Source organism: Zeus faber (genome assembly GCF_960531495.2).
Source record: "Zeus faber genome assembly, chromosome: 11".
NCBI lineage: Eukaryota > Metazoa > Chordata > Actinopteri > Zeiformes > Zeidae > Zeus > Zeus faber.
In genome coordinates this window covers 26,833,794-26,851,154 of record NC_137205.1, presented here as the reverse complement: position 1 = coordinate 26,851,154, position 17,361 = coordinate 26,833,794, and the positions used below count along the sequence as shown (strand labels likewise).

At 48.9% G+C, this 17,361-nt stretch overlaps 1 protein-coding gene across 1 annotated transcript in view; it reads right to left on the bottom strand.

The window, feature by feature from the left end:
* ppp1r1b (protein phosphatase 1, regulatory (inhibitor) subunit 1B) overlaps positions 1 to 14,052 on the bottom strand; it is a gene marked incomplete at its 3' end in the record, with an annotated part of 20,138 nt that extends 6,086 nt beyond the window's left edge. Inside the window, exon 1 of the mRNA XM_080010094.1 lies at positions 13,626 to 14,052. Coding sequence (XP_079866220.1) covers positions 13,626 to 13,871 — 246 coding nt within the window. The 5' untranslated portion in view covers positions 13,872 to 14,052. The remainder of the gene's footprint in view (positions 1 to 13,625) is intronic.
* Positions 14,053 to 17,361: the final 3,309 nt, after the last annotated feature.

Genomic DNA, 17,361 nt, shown 5'->3' with positions numbered 1-17,361 from the left:
AAACGGGTGTCATCTGGCTGGATCTAACCAGAATCGGAAACCGGAATGGGAGTCTTAGCAGCAGACCTGGATGCAGACAGGGACAAACTACGCAGCTTCCTGGGGTCTAATGGTAAATAGTTCAAAATAATTTCAAATGAAACCGATTAAATCAAATTTTCAACTTAAACCTAATTTCAATAGGTGTGAGCATTTTTGTTTTTCATTTTCCAGTCACATACCATGCACTGAAATAGGTGACGTGTGAAGTATTAATTTGATTAAAAGGCCCCAATTGCATAACAAACTAAAACTACCGCACTTATTAAATTCCTAATCATAATAACTATATGGCAATTGGTTTTAGCTCGTTTTTGATGAATATAAGATGCATCCAAATATCAAAATGGAAGCGTTTGAGGGGAGAGGGGAGCAGTCCATCTGAGTGCAGCCCTGCTTGGAGGGAGTACAGGTCCATAATTAGACTCCATAAAATACACACCTGAAGAACAGCCAAACTATTAAAAAGTATCGCGTCATCATAATGTCTCGTTTTTTTATTCCAATTTTTTATTTTTGGGGGGGGGGTGGTTGTCTTATACTTCGACCCAGACAGGGAGCAGTGGGGAGCAGTGGAGGAGATCCCCCCGACGGTGCCTCCGTCCTGGCCCGGCTTCCAGAGTGCACAGTAGCCCCTGTGTCCTCAGGAACAAGCCCCTCGCTGTGCGTCCCCACACCTCCCGGCCGGCCAATAACACACATGCACACGGGGCCGCCACAGGCGAAGCACAGCGCCGTGAACATCGCCGCGCAAATACAGTCGTCACACTGACGGCACTTGACGGATAGATGGGAGCCGTCCAGCCTCATGGGGTCCGTCTCAAAATGCGACGCTTATGCAAAATTACGTTCCTCGCCAACATTTTGAGAAATGCGTAATTTTACTGAGGATCACCGACCGATGAGGGAATCTACTACGACATCACAGACATAAATCAAAGCCCTGAAGTGGAAAAATAACAGATTTACCTCTACTCCACTCTACCTCCCCCCTGCTCCACCCCTACTCTGCCTCTACCACCTCCACTCTACCTCCCCCTGTTCTTTCTCTACTCCACCCCTACTCTGCCTCCACCGCCTCCACTCTACCTCCCCCTGTTCTTCCTCTACTCCACCCCTACTCTGCCTCCACCACCTCCACTCTACCTCTCCCTGTTCTTCCTCTACTCCACCCCTACTCTGCCACCACCACCTCCACTCTAACTCCCCCTACTCTTCCTCTACTCCACCCCTACTCTACCGCTCCCTGTTCTTCCTCTACTCCACCCCTACTCTGCCTCTACCACCTCCACTCTACCTCTCCCTACTCTTCCTCTACTCCACCTCTACTCTGCCTCTACCACCTCCACTCTACCGCTCCCTGTTCTTCCTCTACTCCACCCCTACTCTGCCTCTACCACCTCCACTCTACCTCCCCCTACTCTTTCTCTACTCCACCCCTACTCTACCTCCTGCACCTCCACTCTACCCCCCCTACTCTTCCTCTACTCCATCCCTACTCTGCCTCCACCACCTCCACTCTACCTCCCCCTACTCTTCCTCTACTCCACCCCTACTCTGCCTCGACCACCTCCAGTCTACCTCCCCCTGATTTTCCTCTGCTCCACCCCTACTCTGCCTCCACCACCTCCACTCTACCCCCCCCTGTTCTTCCTCTACTCCACCCCTACTCTGCCTCCACCACCTCCCTCTACCTCCCCCTCCTCTTCCTCCACTCCACCCCTAATCTGCCTCCACCACCTCCACTCTACCTCCCCCTGTTTTTCCTCTGCTCCACCCCTACTCTGCCTCTACCACCTCCACACCACCTCTAATCAACCTCACTCTACTCTATTCTTTCCCTACTCCACCTCTTATTTATTCTCTTTTCCTTATTCTCCGTCTACCTCTATTCTACTCTACTCTTCCTCTCTCTACTCTACTCTATGTCTTCTGTTGCCTGTCGCTAGCTCAGTACTGGACACGGGGATAAAATCGCTATCGACCTTCTTGTCTGAATCTGAATTTCCCAATTAACTGGGGCCCCCCAACACTTCGGCACAGAACACATAGCGACGCCTCCTCTGACGGGAGCATTTAAAAAACAGCGACAAATGAATTAAAAAATGGAAGGGAAGGGAAGAACCGACAGAACACATAGCACAGGGCGGACTCCCCAGCTTATAAAGCGATTGCAATTTTCCAGGAGAATTTCTAATTAGAGAAAAAACAAATGACTCTCAGAGAAATGACTGAATAGGCTCCTCTGTGGAGGGAGCCGTCCGGGGGCCATGACATGGACCCCGGAGCCCCGCGTCCGGGGAAAGAGCTCAGTAGCCTGGCTGAGTCTATTCGGTGTGGTGTGTCCCAGCGCCCGGCGCTGTGTTGCCAAAGCAGGGGCTTCGACGGACCGTGGACTCCGCCCTTTTCCATAACAGGCGGAGACGCCTCATAATCCCATCATGCATACGTCCTGTCCCTCTGTCTTTCTTACCCCTCCGTCTTACTGTCACTGATTCCAGATCCGTTCTTCATTTCTCCTGTGACCTGGCCTCCAAACCGCTGCTCCCAGCCTTGGAATCCCCTCTTTCCCGAGTCGTTAGCTCTCGCTCTGCCAGGGAGACGTTCTCCGGTACCTCGACGCTGAACCCTTCCACCTCTGGCCTGCCCGGCACCTCCTCACAGCGCAGCCCAGCGTCGGCGGCGGTGCCAGAGCTCCATCACGAAAACAAGCGGACCGGATGTTGGCAAGAGCCGAAGCCCATTACAGTGAGATGTTGTTACTTGATTTAACCCCTGCATTGCAGTCATTAAGTAAACATTAACCCTCGCTTTGCTGCTGCGTTCACCGTGGAAACACGAAGATAAACGCACGGCACTGTTCCAGCTACGGCAGTTAACGCCTCACACTACACCACTCCCGCACACATGTCCACAGTGAGCCATGAGCGGCTCATCTGGAGAGGGGCGCTGTTAAATGTGTTGCTCAAGGACACGTCCTCCGCACTTCTTGTCAAAGTATCGAACCAGCAACCCGCCAACTACAGATTCCTTTGCACTGCTGATTTCCCTGGCTCCACTGCATGCCGCCCAATTAGAGGCAAACGCTTTCAAGGATCGGTTTGGTTCTTTGCAAACGATATTAAAACATTATTTTCTATGAACTAGATACACACATTAGAGAATGATTTCACAAAGTGGTGCATAATTAAGGGGGTTAGAGTTGCAGTCCAATGAGGGGCAGAGAGAGAGAGAGAGAGAGAGAGAGAGAGAGAGAGACAGAGAGAGAAGATTTAATAAATCTACTCACAGCAATGTATTGGTCATGATGAATTGCTATGTTGACACACACACACACTTGCATACAGAGCCCGATACAAGAATTAACAGGAACTGCTGCGATGTAGGTCTCACACACACACGCATGACATAACCCACATTGACTCTTGCAATTTTCAAGCCTGAAGCCACTCTGCTCTGCCACCAGTTACGCAACACAGTATGTGACTTCCTCACTTACGCCAGCACTGGAGCGCGGCATGAGAGATTACTGCCGCTGTAATTCCTTTTTTTTTCGGGGAGCTTTATTCTGAGGAGCTCTGAGCAGGTCAGCGCTCTGCCTCTTGTGAGCTCCACAGGTGTGTGGGCGGAGGGTTCCCCCTCTTCGAGAGGACTCCTCCTCCTGCTCCATCTGGCTGGGGCAACGGGAGTCTTCACGCTGGTTCATTTTGTTTTCTTTGTTGCGATGGGTTGTTTTTTTTTGTTTGTCTGTATGTTTTGTGCATGGATGGAGGTGCTGCATGCATGCGTGTGTAAACATGTACACAGGTATTTATTGTATTCACGAATGACGTTTTGCTTGATTGTTAAAGTTAAACAATGTGCTGCACTCTCAATGGGGTGAGAAAATTTTTCAGTCTGCAAACATCGCGTTTTTTAAACAACAGAGTTATAGACACATTTTCTCAAATCTCGCCGAATAATCTCATATACACCGCTCTAAGCCAGCAAATGTTTCGCATGAGAAAATCGTAATATCCGTTGTTATTTCCAAGATTATCTGTCTCACTAAAATATCATTATTTTAGAGGAAGGGAGAGAGGGAGAAACCGAGAAAGAGAGAGAGAGAGAAGAGGAACAGCTAAATTTGCCAAAAGAAGATGGCTGATGTGGGCCATCTGTCTACCAAATAAAGGACAGGAGTCGGTGCTCTGTGCCTGGCGTTCTGTGCCTGGCGTTCTGTACGTTGAACTTGTAGGTGCGTCTGCACGTGCACCCGGCGTGCGTCGGCCCCTCGTAGCCGCCCGGGCGCAGATTATTGCGATATGGGTCTGTTCCCCAGGGGCCGTCCCCTAAGCCATCGCTCTGCAGTCCGACCTACAAAAAGAGGCAGCGGCACAGCATAAACTAGATCTGAGGGGCCCCCGGGGGGGCCCCCACAGAGAGACAGAAAGAGACGCTTTTACTCGTGCCGCGAAAAAAACTGTGCCGAGCGCAAGCTCAGCCGGTCTGGCACCTCGGGGGGGGCGGGAGCCGACGGTGTAGATCTGCCCTCCATGCAAAGCCAAAAAAACGCAGAGAGAGGGAACAGGGCTCGCTCCTCCCCTTCCTCTCCCGTGACCATGACAGTGCAGTATCATTAGTGGAAATCCATAAGATTATCTGTGTCGGGTGGATTACATCACAAATCCCAGAATTCCATTCGAAGCGGCAACAACAGCCAGGTTCACCCCTCGTCGTGAAATAATGTTGGGGGGGTCTTCTTCAATATTTTCAACATGGGTTTGTTCCGTGAGGTCAGATAGACGCTGAACTTGGAGGCAAAGGAAAATGTTTCATTTCTGTCTCGCTCTTTCTCCCTCTGTGTCCACCCCCCCCCCCCCCCCTTTGTCTCCCGCCCCCCCCTTTCTCTCGCTCCCTCTCCCTCTCTCACTCATGATGAACCGATAATACATCCCCAGATGGATAGATATGGATTTCTAAGAGAGATGGATTTACGGTCGGGGCATCTGCCCACGGACCACTCGTGTGTCACAAATAAGTGCTTGTGTTCCACCAAGCAGGCTGTACATAAAGTATTTGTAATAGCGGTCCACAGTACCGGGTAGAAGTACAGCGGCTGGACAAAATAACAGAAATGATACACTCACCAATACCCCACAATAGCAAGGACCTTAATAAGGAGTAGGACGGCCTCCTACGGTTCTGAATTGTGTGAAGTGGGATTTTTACACCACTCTTCATGAGGAAAAGCTTCAGTTCCTTGAGCGACTGAGGAGCAAACCGACTTCACACTGTTCAGCCCAGATCCCATCAAGGGGACCAGTGATGTTCAGATCAGGTGACCAGGGGGGGGGGAATGTCTTTTGTCGAGAGTATGGAGGCTTTATCATCCCGGAACTTGGGAACATCATGAGGGAACGGCGTTTGCACCCCGGGGTGCCCCTGGTCCTGGAAGATGGCCTCATAGTTGGTCGTTTAGTATAAGCAGAGCCATTATCATAACCGTTATTAAACCCACTCCCACAAGATGGCTGCCCATACCGTTATGGTACCGTGAGTCCCCATAATCAAAATTCAAGATTCAAGAGGTTAATGGTATGTCATGTTGAACAGATGGCAGAAGACATTGAGGGTTGAAGGCATCCTTTGGCGTTCTGCAAAAGGTCAATCCTCAGTCCAGATGACTTTTTTTTTCGAATGCCCAGGGGTCCGTGCCATCAGGTTGTGCATCTTCTGTGGGTCACCTCTGAATGCTGGAAATTTTCCGAATGGATTTGTGAAGCTTTTGACCAAGAGCGTTTTGTCGGTGATGATAAATAAACCTCAAGTCGTGACCTTCGCTGGTCGGCAAAGCGACTGGTTGACCGGCGGCAACTTCCACGTTTGCTGCACCATTAAGAGGAGGACAAAATTGACTGAAACGATATCCCCCGGCGGTTGGGTTCCGTTAGACCTGCTCCACTTGCTCCAGTTGAAAGCAACGGGGCTGCTGCTTTCTCAGCGATCCAAGTTGGCGTAAACGCCAACGTCTTACATCCTGTCTCCACATTCACATATATGTAATGTGATGTAATCATGCGGCACCTGCGGGCAAAGTGATATCACGCCGACTAGGCCCCCATTTTTCCATTTTTCTACCCCCTCCACCACCACCACCACCACCACCGGTACTGGTGTAATTAGCTGCTGGTGGCTTAGGGGATGTTGTGTTGTTTCCATGGACTGCAGTGGGGGGGGGGACTGGTGTGTTGACAGGGCTGTGGGTGTGAGGGGTGGGGGGCGCGGGGGGGGGGACCTGGCAGGTCACCACACGCTGTGGAACACCGCGGGGGCCAAACAACAACTGGGGGATGGGATGCCAATCAAGGCTTCGTATGGAAGGCTGCTGCACAGTTTGTCTTCTCTCATACTCACTCCTCCCTCATTGAGCACGAGAGTGAACTTCTGTGATTTTACGACGCCTTTTCAATCTGTTTTTTAGAAAGCACGCCAAATTGTTGTTTGTGAAATATAAAAATAAGCTTCCTTTGCCTTGCCTGGAATACAATAGCAGTCATTGTATATACAGTAAATTGGTAGGGTGGAGGGGGCAGAAACAAACGGAGGAACTTCTATTCTGGTGACTGAGAAACAAAGTAATTCAGATTCAAAGTGATAAAACAGGAGGAGGTGTTGGGGTCGCTGCCCACCTCACCTGGCTCGCTGCGGAGAGCGTCCGTTTACGAGATGTAGATCAACGTGAAGCAGGAAAACGCGACAAGACCACTAACACCTGATTATGCTCATGCACTTGTCGCTATTTGGCCGAATTGAACCGGGTCAAAATGTGTGAAGCGGCGCAAACGCTGTAGCGTGTGATATTAGTGTAAATCTTCAATCGTCATCCGATTCCGCGACTTTGCTTAATCCGCGTGTTTGGGACGCTGCGATGCGGCCGCACCCTTTCTCCCTCTGCTCTGTTATTGACTCTCCGCGAGACGTATTGAAAACGACCCCGCGCCGCGTCAGGCAGATAAGCGGGAGGGGCAAAGCTCCATCGCTGCGTGACGACAATCGGAGATTACAACCAACGCCGCGGCAATAACGTAATGCCACGTCTCCTGTGTGTTGATGAAACAGGGCTTGAACACCAATCCCATTTGGACGGAGTCACGCTTCCATGCCACTTTCAATATGTCCCGCCTTGCTCAGCCAGTCGGGACATACTGGGTCCAGATTTCATTTGTTTTTGGGTTTTTTTCTCTTTGTTTTTTTTGGGTTTTTTTTGCAATATTATTCGTTAATCTCTCGTATCCTGGTTGCTGGACAGGGCTGGTTGGTTGTTTTCGTGCCCTCGTAGTAGGTAAAGGTGACAGTAACTTTCAAGCACCAGAAGGAGACACGTGAAAACTCGGGGGAGGGGGAGAGAGAGAGAGAGAGAGAGAGAGAGGGAGAGAGAGAGAGAGAGAGAGAGAGAGAGAGAGAGAGAGACAGACATCAGGGAAACCATAATTTCCCTCGGTCATTGCAAATATGTAATCATAAAATACGTAAAAAAAACTTAAAATGATCACATTTGTAAAATTGTCAGGTAATTTTTTATTTTTTTTTGCACAAGCGTGGCATTTTGACTCAAGAGGCTGGGTTGGAGTACACTAACAAGGGGATAATGATGGACTAACTTGGCCTGGTTAATGCTGACTTGTGTGCTGGTGATTATGAAGCGGACCGCCAACAGCAAAGGTGTTGATCATGACAACATGTGTTGAAAAGGCGGCAACGTGTCAAAGTGTGCGCTTTGCATCACCTCCACATAACTGTGTACACTGTCATCAGCCGACGTTTGTTTTGGAGCTATTTACGCAACACACACACACACACACACACACACACACACACACACACACGCACACGCACTAACACGCACGCGCACACACACACACACACACACACACACACACACACACACACACACACACACACACACACACACACACACACACACACACACAAGTATTACATCTCAAAGACTTTACACACATTACATTTCACTGCATATATGTATGAAAGTATGTATATGTATGTGACAAATAAAAATCTTGAATCTTGAACTTTATTTATTGATCTTGTTATTATTCTTTATTCTTATATATCTTTTCTCCCCTTCTATTTTCTTTTTCCCTGTAGCATCTTGAGATTGGTCTCAATGAAAGGCGCATTATAAATTTAATGTATTATTATTATTATTATTATTATTATTATTATTATTATTATTATTATTATTAATAATAATAATAATAAATATTACTGATTTAAGATAATTTGTGGGACTCTACCTCCCTCTACTCTACTCTACCTCCACCTCTTCAGTGTAGAGAGGTGATGAGGGAATCAATGACTATCGCCAATACTTTGCCTTAAATATATGATATGAACTAAGTGTTTAATATGTCAATACAAAGTGTCCATTGTGTCCATTATTTGACATTCATCTGTTTATTTTCATAGGCGTCGGTATGAGAGGATGATTAATGAGCCTGGGCTCTGCAAACTGGAAACAGTCCTACAGCACAGCGTATGGTGGTGGTGGTGGTGGCATTTGTAGAGACGCAGAACTCACGGCTTACAAAGACACTTTGTGTCCTGTTTCTTTCAGCATCATTAACAAATCAAAACACTGTGACAGTCATAAACAAGGATACACACACACACTGACAAAAACTGAGACAGAGGCGCGTTGTGGCTGTCCAGAATGTCATTATAATTTGTGGCCTGCAAAGTAGAAATTCACAATTTGCTCCAGTTGCTTTACTCCACCTCTTTCTAAATGCATTTTCTTGTCACTCAAGCCAACAACCGAAGCTGCGTTGGTGGACAAGCCGGAGAGGAAAATGACAGTCCACTTCCTCGCACCGGGAGACTGCGTCACTGGGCGTACTGATTCACCTCCGGCGTTCGCTCCAGTGGCTTTTTTTCCTGTCAAACGCACACCGTCCGCATGCAGAGGATCACCGCCTGCCAAAAGATCACAGCGCCCTCCCTCCCGGCATGCTTTGTACCATCCAATCAGATGTTTCAGGTAGGAGTACATGTTGACATTCCCTCAGATTAACTGTGTTTAATGACAAACACTCTCTGCACCAAAGGTCACGGTGTGACTTCTAACCCAGAGTATCTATAAAGACCCTTAGCAGGCAACAGATACGCCAGTCTGAAATAACCGCTAGCGCCGCTCAAAGTGCAGTAAGTGCAAACTGAAATGGGGTCAATGGACGAATATCAAAGAATTCGGCTTTATTCTCTAATCCGACGAGTGAGATCAGCGTCAACAGCACATCACCCTGTTTAACCAACAGCCAATCAGCATTGTTTAAAAGCTGGTGACTTAAAAAAAAAACATTTATATGAGGATCAGACTCCAACGGCCTTATTGATTAATGGACCTTGAGAATATTTGGACGGAGAGCCTTCCCAGAGCCCAAAAACAAAGGAAAAATGTAAGGTTGTAGAGTCACATACTATAAACCTTTAGCCATGTAGCCCAGTCTCCCTGAATTGCCGTATGTCTATGTTCATTAGATGTAGTAGTGGTAGGGTGTGTGGTGGCAGGGAGTGTAGTGGTGGGGAGTGCTCAAAGATGCCAAAACAGTGGAGGAGATACAGCGCGGTAGTACAGCATCTTCAGTGGGATCTGATGGGGAGGGTTCTCGCTCGGCCAGGTGGGGGAGGGGCAGGGGAAGACCGGCGACGGGAGGGGGCCGAGGTTTTACACAGAGACAAATCCAGAGGCGGTCGCCCTCGGGCCACGTCCCTCCGCTGCACTGTTTCGATATTCCACCAAGTTCGCATCAACTCAGCGGATCAACATGGGCTGATGAGATCAGATTTGGTTGGGAGGGGGGGAGAGAGGGTGGAGAGGAAGAGAGCGAGCGAGCGAGAGAGAGCGAGAGCGAGAGAGGCATATGCTCTGAGTCCACAGGGTGGCAGGCTTCGGGGGGAGTTGGAGAGGCAGCGTCTGCATGATGACCCTAATCTCTCTCTCTCCCCCCATTATGCGCATTACCCTACATCACTTGCGACAATGCCGGGTTTAGGGCGGGCGGTGGCGACGGTAAACACAGCCATGTGCTGCCATGTTGTTGCGGACGACGGATCACAGGATCACAGATTGCAGCAGAAATGCCAAACAGAGAGGCTGCCGGTGCCAGGCCAAAGCTTAAGGGACCGCAGCGCACTCATTATGGGCCACTGTTTACAACTTTGGCCGCATATTTTACGTAACCTAATGTAGTCGCGTTTTCCCCAATAGCTGTGTTTTTGTTTCGGGGGGCGGCAACGGCGGCGCAGGAGGTTGAGCGGGTCGTCCAGTAATCACGGGGTTCCTGGTTCGATCCCCAGCTCCTCCTGGCAGTGCGCCGAGGTGTCCTTGAGCAAGACACCCGCCGTTGGCTGCCACAGCCATCGATGTATGAATGTGAGGCCCGCACTTTGAGTGGTCGCAAGATCAGAAGAGCGCAATATAAATTCCAGTCCATTTTTTTTGGTATGTTTACATTTTCTCCATATTCATTTAAAGAGTCGTGCATTTATGTGAATTGACACAACGATGAGAACCTTTGTCAAGAGAAAATCAGAGTTTCAGACGCAGAACTATCTTTTTTTTTCTTTTACGCCCATTTCCCGCAAAACACTTCAGGGACCGATATTTGAACTGCTGATCTGTTTGAGACAGTTTCTGGGATTGGAAGAAACTGGAAGAAACGAAAACCAAAGCCAGAAAAAAAAAAAACAGGAGGGAAATAGACTCATCTGATCATCGCCGGGTCATTGTTGCTCCTGCCCCCTTTACAAAAGCACAACATTGCCCAGAGTTTGGTCCTTAATCCGTAGCCATGACTCAGCTTGGAGGCAGAGTAGGCGCAAGGTACGTTGGCGTCTCTCACATTATATTACGGGCAAAATACACACCAGCCCTAACCAGACAGGGAGGGAAGTCCATTAAAACTGACCTTTCAAATGTCGACTGTTGAGGGAGGTTGGGACGACATAGCTGAACGGATAGTCTCCATGGCAACAACGTTTAAGTTTTTCTCTATTGGTGTGTGTGTGTGTGTGTGTGCATGTACTGTATGTGTGTGTGTGCGTGTGTGTGCATGCGTGTGTGTGTGTGTGTGTGTGTGTGTGTGTGTTTTGGCGCTTTTCTTTTTTGGAGGGATTAAAATTGCAAACAGCAGCATAGGGTTAGTGAGTGTCCGACAGCAAGATATTAGGGACGGTGTCTTCTCAAGTCATTAACAAAGACCAACTTGTGTAGCGTTTGGCGGTTTGGCGGTAATTGCTCTGGGAGGATGAGGGGCCGTAATGAGTATTTTAGCGCGCGGTGAGCCCACCCCCGCGTCCCCGGGAGACTCCGCCTCCGCCGCCGGTAGATTCTGTTGTTAAACACACGTAAACACGTCGCCTCGTGAACGGCGCCTTCTGTTTTCCCACACTCCCTACGGAGGGGTTTCGTTGCAGTGTTTCAGCCAAGCAACCCGCCTACGCACGCACGCAAACGCCCGCAAATGTTTCGCAAGGGCTGACCCACACATATGCACCCGCATTACTGTACGCATGCGCACGCGACGGACCGGAGACTGGAAAACTTTCTATTTTCTACAGTTGGGTTGAAAGCCGAAAAATAATCTGCTCCAGCAAGACCCTGGCGGCACGACCCCTTGAGAGAACACTCCAGTTCAGGCAGCCGAGGCCTCACCCTATGAAGTGGGCAATTGGAGGATCAGAGAAAGATCCAGAGGATCGGACTCAATAAAGGGCCCCTCCGGGTGCCTGCTAATTAGAAAATCCAGATGGTCTATTTAAAAATAAATAAATAAAAACTAGGGAGGACATTTATTTGGTGAACCTAGAAGGAAACAGGCCAAGGTGAGCCTGCAGACACGGGACACGCTAACACCTACCGACATCCCGCCCTGGGATGGAAACTAATTTGAGGGAGGCTGAGCGTCTGACCCGACAAATGCAGATGATTTTGTTCGCTGCCCACTCTCTATTATTGATGCGCCCGAACAATAAATAATCACCGTATTGTCACATCTTTCCCGGTGTCTCCACCACAATAGTTTACATCTTCACTCCTGGTCTACTGCCTCAACACCACGCGAGCCCGCGCTGCCAAATTGACAATTTGATGACGGCGGAGCGACCAACCGGAATCCTGCTTGACGCGCACTCAAGGAGCAAACAAGAGGTTTGCGAAAAAATGATCCGGTGAAGATCGCGCAATCGCAAGAGATCCTTTGAATTTTCAAGGGAGTCCGAGTTCCTGGAGACTCCCCTATTGCAGAGGAAGGTGGTCGAGCAACAGCTCGGTCCAAAGAAGGAAAGAAGTCAGAGATAAAAACTGAAACGTTCCGTGTTTTGTAGTTACAAAGAACAGGGGGTGATGACGAGTAAAAATAAATCATAGTTGGAAGGAGGGAAGAGAGAGAGGGGGGGGGTGAGGAGGAACGCAAGCGAGTGTGTGTGTGTGTGTGTGTGTGTGTGTGTGTGTGTGTGTGTGTGTGTGTGTGTGTGTGTGTGTGTGTGTGTGTGTGTGTGTGTGTGTGTGTGTGTGTGTGTGTGTGTGTGTGTGTGTTTTACGGTAAGGTTCACCCTACTTCTCAGAGAACAAGGACAGGTACTGAGGGAGCTGACACCACCCAGGTGAACAGGGGGGACAGGTTGCACCTCATTTCTCTCTCTTTTCTCTGTCTTTCTCTCTCTCTCTCTCTCTCTCTCTCTCTCTCCCTCTCTCTCTCTCTCCCTCTCCTCTCGGACTCTTCAGGGACGGGACGTTGGCCTCAATCCACGATGGTACAAACCAATTCCTACTTTGTCCCACTTTCCCTGGCGCTAAATTAAGAGCTGAAGAACTCGGGGGTTAAGGGCTGAGAGGAAAGCCAAAAAGCCAGGGTTCCAGCAAAGCCCGACTTTACAGAAACTCCCATTATGTAATCAAGTTAGGAGACCAACAAAGTCTCTGCTTTGTAAGCAGAAGCTTCACTCTGGTAGAAACCATTCTACCGCATTGTGGTTAAAGGGAGGAAGCGGCCGATTGAAGGGTCAGAGGACCCGGCCGACTTGTGCCCCCGAGGGACCTCCACCAACAAAAAGGTAATTATTGATGGCAGAAAATGCGCAAGAGCAACGGGGGGGGTAGTTTCATTTTTGCAAGTCACATGACACGTTTTTCTTTCGTTGAAATGGTCAGATGAGGGGAAAAAAAACAAAAAAAAAAAACAAGAAGGGCCTTTCTGAAGGAGGAAGCCCCAAGAAGCAAATGTCATCATGATTTCTTAACGGTGTGTCAGAAAGGATCTAAACATAATATCAAAATGTCAAGCTGTCAAACTGGGAGTTGGGTGGTTCTACTATACACCGGATGTATTTGTCAAAAAACACTTCAATACTTCATAAAAATGTGGAAAAAAAACAAAAAACCTGTTGCAGCATGTATAAGAATGTTAACTCAGTCTGAAACAGCTTTACATGCGCAACATTAAAAAATAACGGCAGAGATAAAAATGGGACTTGGTGCTGGAAGGAGAGATGGGATCCTTTCCCCACTTCCCACAGGCACTCACCATCTCCACCTGCCGGGGGTCCAGGTTGGTGGGCACCGAGGCCGGGACGGCGAAGTGGATCTTCTTCCTCTCCTTCTGCTCCCCCTCCACGTCGGCGGACACTGAGGCCGGGACGGCGAAGTGGATCTTCTTCCTCTCCTTCTGCTCCCCCTCCACGTCGGCGGACACCGAGGCCGGGACGGCGAAGTGGATCTTCTTCCTCTCCTTCTGCTCCCCCTCCACCTCGGCGGGCACCGAGGGCTCCATGTCTGCGGGTCCTGCTGGGGGGTCGAGGGGCTTCAGTATCTGAGACCTGGACCCGGGAGGAACCTGACGAAGCACATCAACTTATTCTCTCGACAGCCCTCCTATTTACCCTCTCTCCTTCTGATTCCTGCTCACAGCCTCTCTCTCTCTCTCTCTATCTCTCTCTCTCTCTCCTACTCTCACTCAGTCTTCTCCCTCCCTCACAACTGGGTGAATGGGACGCTTCCTGCGATCTGGCAGAGAGGGAGAGAAGTGGGAGGGGCTTGGAGGTGGAGGAGGCGGGGTCAGCCCAGGGATGGGTTGGAGGGGGAGGCGGCTAAGAGGGGAGGCGAGGGAGGGAGAGAGAGAGAGAGAGAGAGAGAGAGAGAGAGAGAGAGAGAGAGAGAGAGAGAGAGAGAGAGAGAGGATGAAACAAAGGGTGTCGGACTGGGTCGGGGTGGGCGTGGGGGCTGTGGGGGGGACTGTCGGTGTGTTTGTCAATCTATCTAAGCTGAGGTTGATTTGTAATCAGAAAAAAAAAATAATAATCTCCTCCTGTCATCTGAGCCTCTGTTGGCCTCTATCTGTGAATGACAGATTTGTGTGGGCCTGTGTGTGTGTGTGTGTGTGTGTGTGTGTGTGTGTGTGTGTGTGTGCTGGGGGGGGGGGGGGGGGGGTTGGAAGGAGGGATAAATGAGGAGAAAGGAGAGTGGTGGAGTTTTCTGGCAGGGCAGACATACACAGCAGCTTAGCCACGTGCTACAGACGGACTGTGCGTGGACCGCTGAGTCCGTCCAGTATCCGGTGTTGTTATGGGTTCTAGAGTGTGTGTGTGTGTGTGTGTGTGTGTGTGTGTGTGTGTGTGTGTGTGCGTGTGTGTGCGTGTGTGTGTGTGGGTGTGTGCGCGTGTTTTGGAAAACACCACCGCGGGGCATTGGCTCCACTCCCACCAGAGGAAGCGCTTTAAAAAAAATAAAATAAAATAAAAAGTGTCACAACTGCACAGGGGAGTAATAAAAGACAAATTACTTGTTTTGTTTTCTCCTACGAAAATAGTTCTAATGAAATCAATCATAAAATGCGCGGATGCTTTTGTGGCCATGATGCAGAGGAGCTGGAACGTGTGCCTTTGACGTGGGTCTTTGCGTGTGAGTGTGTACCAGGGGTGGGAGAAATGAATTACAACCGCTCACGTTATTGCAATTGCCGTAGGTTAAGTGTCTTGCCCGAGGACACTTCAGCGCGCAGCACGGAAGAGCCAGGGATCGAACCAGCAATCTTCTGATCGCTGGACGACCCCCATTTGTACTTTTTATTTATTTTTATTTCTCTCAGCAAACATCACACTATTTAACCCACTTTCCAACTTTTACCATCGTCAATCGCTACTGAGTACAATTAGAGTTTTATCCAAACTTTTGCCCTGCATTTTAGTTTATTTCAGACTGATAAGGTCGTGGTTGTCCGTCAACTGTTCCCAATCATTTTCCATTTGGCCATTTGTTTGCATTGGGAGACGTTAATACAAAGTTAATACCAAGGAAGCGTGTTCATGCTGGTTTCAGAACGTTTTCAGTACTGTGCTTTGTCTGTATTTTTGTTTATTTATAAAAACAAATGGCCTTGACGGAGCCTTTCAGAAATGTAATTAAGTTAAGTTACAATAAATATGTTATTACGAATGACTTTTTTATTTGAGTGTGTTTATGTTGTGTTTGTGTATTACTTCATTTGTGTGTGTGTGTGTGTGTGTGTGTGTGTGTGTGTGTGTGTGTGTGTGTGTGTGTGTGTGTGTGTGTGTGTGTGTGTGTGCGTGTGTGTGCGTGCGTGTGTGTGCGTGAGTGTGCGTGATGGAAAATCCTTGATGCATATTACTAAGGACGTAGTTAATATACTTCAGCGGGACAGCAACAACAAGCACCAACGGGGTGATTGAAGACCGGACCGGTGGAGGAAGCAGATTGTGAGCGGCAGGGTGGAGGGGAGGGGGAAGGTACGTCGCTATTTTCAGGGCATTGCTGCTGTTTGGCTCGCGTGGGAGAGGGATTTGGACGAGCGGCGAGCGCTGGATTTGGCCCCGGACAGAGAGGGTCCTTGGCCGTGCCAGCAACAAAGAGAGGCGATGGCCGCGGCGGCGGGATTGAAGGAGGGCGGGCTGGAGGCATTTAGCGGGCGGAGGAGAGCAGAAGGGCGAGCGGGCGGGCGGGCGGCGTCTCTGCACAAGGCCAGGAACACACTGACACGGCCATGTGTTTACAGGCAACTCAATGAAACGCTTCTACGAAGAACACAAATGACCAAGTAATAGTTTGAGAAAACAGGTCATGATTACTTTGCCGTTAATTTGGCTCTGCCCACAAATATAGTTCCCATAGGATCCCATTATCTACTGTGGCCAAGAAACATACTGTATAACTAGTTTAAAGACGAGCTGACTAGTTAGTTACTTAGGGGGGGCACAATAATGGGGGGGGGGTGTTACTATTGTTTGCCATCAATCCAATGCGTCAAATGTTGTGGTTTGGATTTACGCTAAATACACACTCAGTACACAAAATACACAACGCCTAAGTAGTGGATTAAGCGCCACTAAACCAATTTCAGCACATTCAAGCCATTAACCGCCATTTGATTTTGTTCCACTCGAGGTTACGTAACATGGTTGTGGCATATTTGGCAGGAATTTGCACAATATTTCATGGGGAATGTGTGATGTACCGTATTTAAAAAAACGTCTCGAGACACAGTACGGCAGAACTTAATGAAGTGTTTTGTGTCTGGTGTTGCTGATGGGATTCCCTCCGGAGCATGAGGAGCGCTGGTGTAGTGCAGGGTCTACGCAGGTACCTACATCTTTTTCGGTCGGGATTTGCGTTCCCCCCTCTTCCAAATCCCCTCCGATGCGTTTCATTCACACCAAACCGTGAGACAGGGCGAGCGCTGTTCCCTTAAGAACAGCTGCTAAAGAGATTATCTTCACGTAAACAGTGATTAATTATGTTATTGTAAATATAGTCTGACCCAACTGTATAGTCTGTTGGCCGGTCTTGATTGATTGCCCTTCTGTGGTTAATGTTAATTCCATAATGATCCTTGCTCCCTGAAGTCAAGCAGCAGAGGTAAAGCGACAGTTTTCAAACACTACCGGCCAATTTTTAGGGGAACTAAATATGCAAGAGTACTCTCACATGTCACTGTTTATATCTTTATGGGCATTTATCCTTTGTTGGACGGGCTGCTTTAAAAAAAACAAAAGAGTATACCCACTTGTCCAGGCACCACTACAGCACTGATGAGGAGGGAGAACAGTGGAGGAGAGTTGGCAGGAGTACCGTAAACAGTGGAGGATGATAAATACTAAAAACACGTTACGTATTCATTTTCCTGCCCTGGGGAGGTGGAAGTGAGAGAATAACCGGGACGAGGACTTCACTGACTCTACCACAAAATACAAACCTGTTTATTAGCTGCATCAAGAATAGACCAAATGTTTTTGACGTGTTTTGGAGGA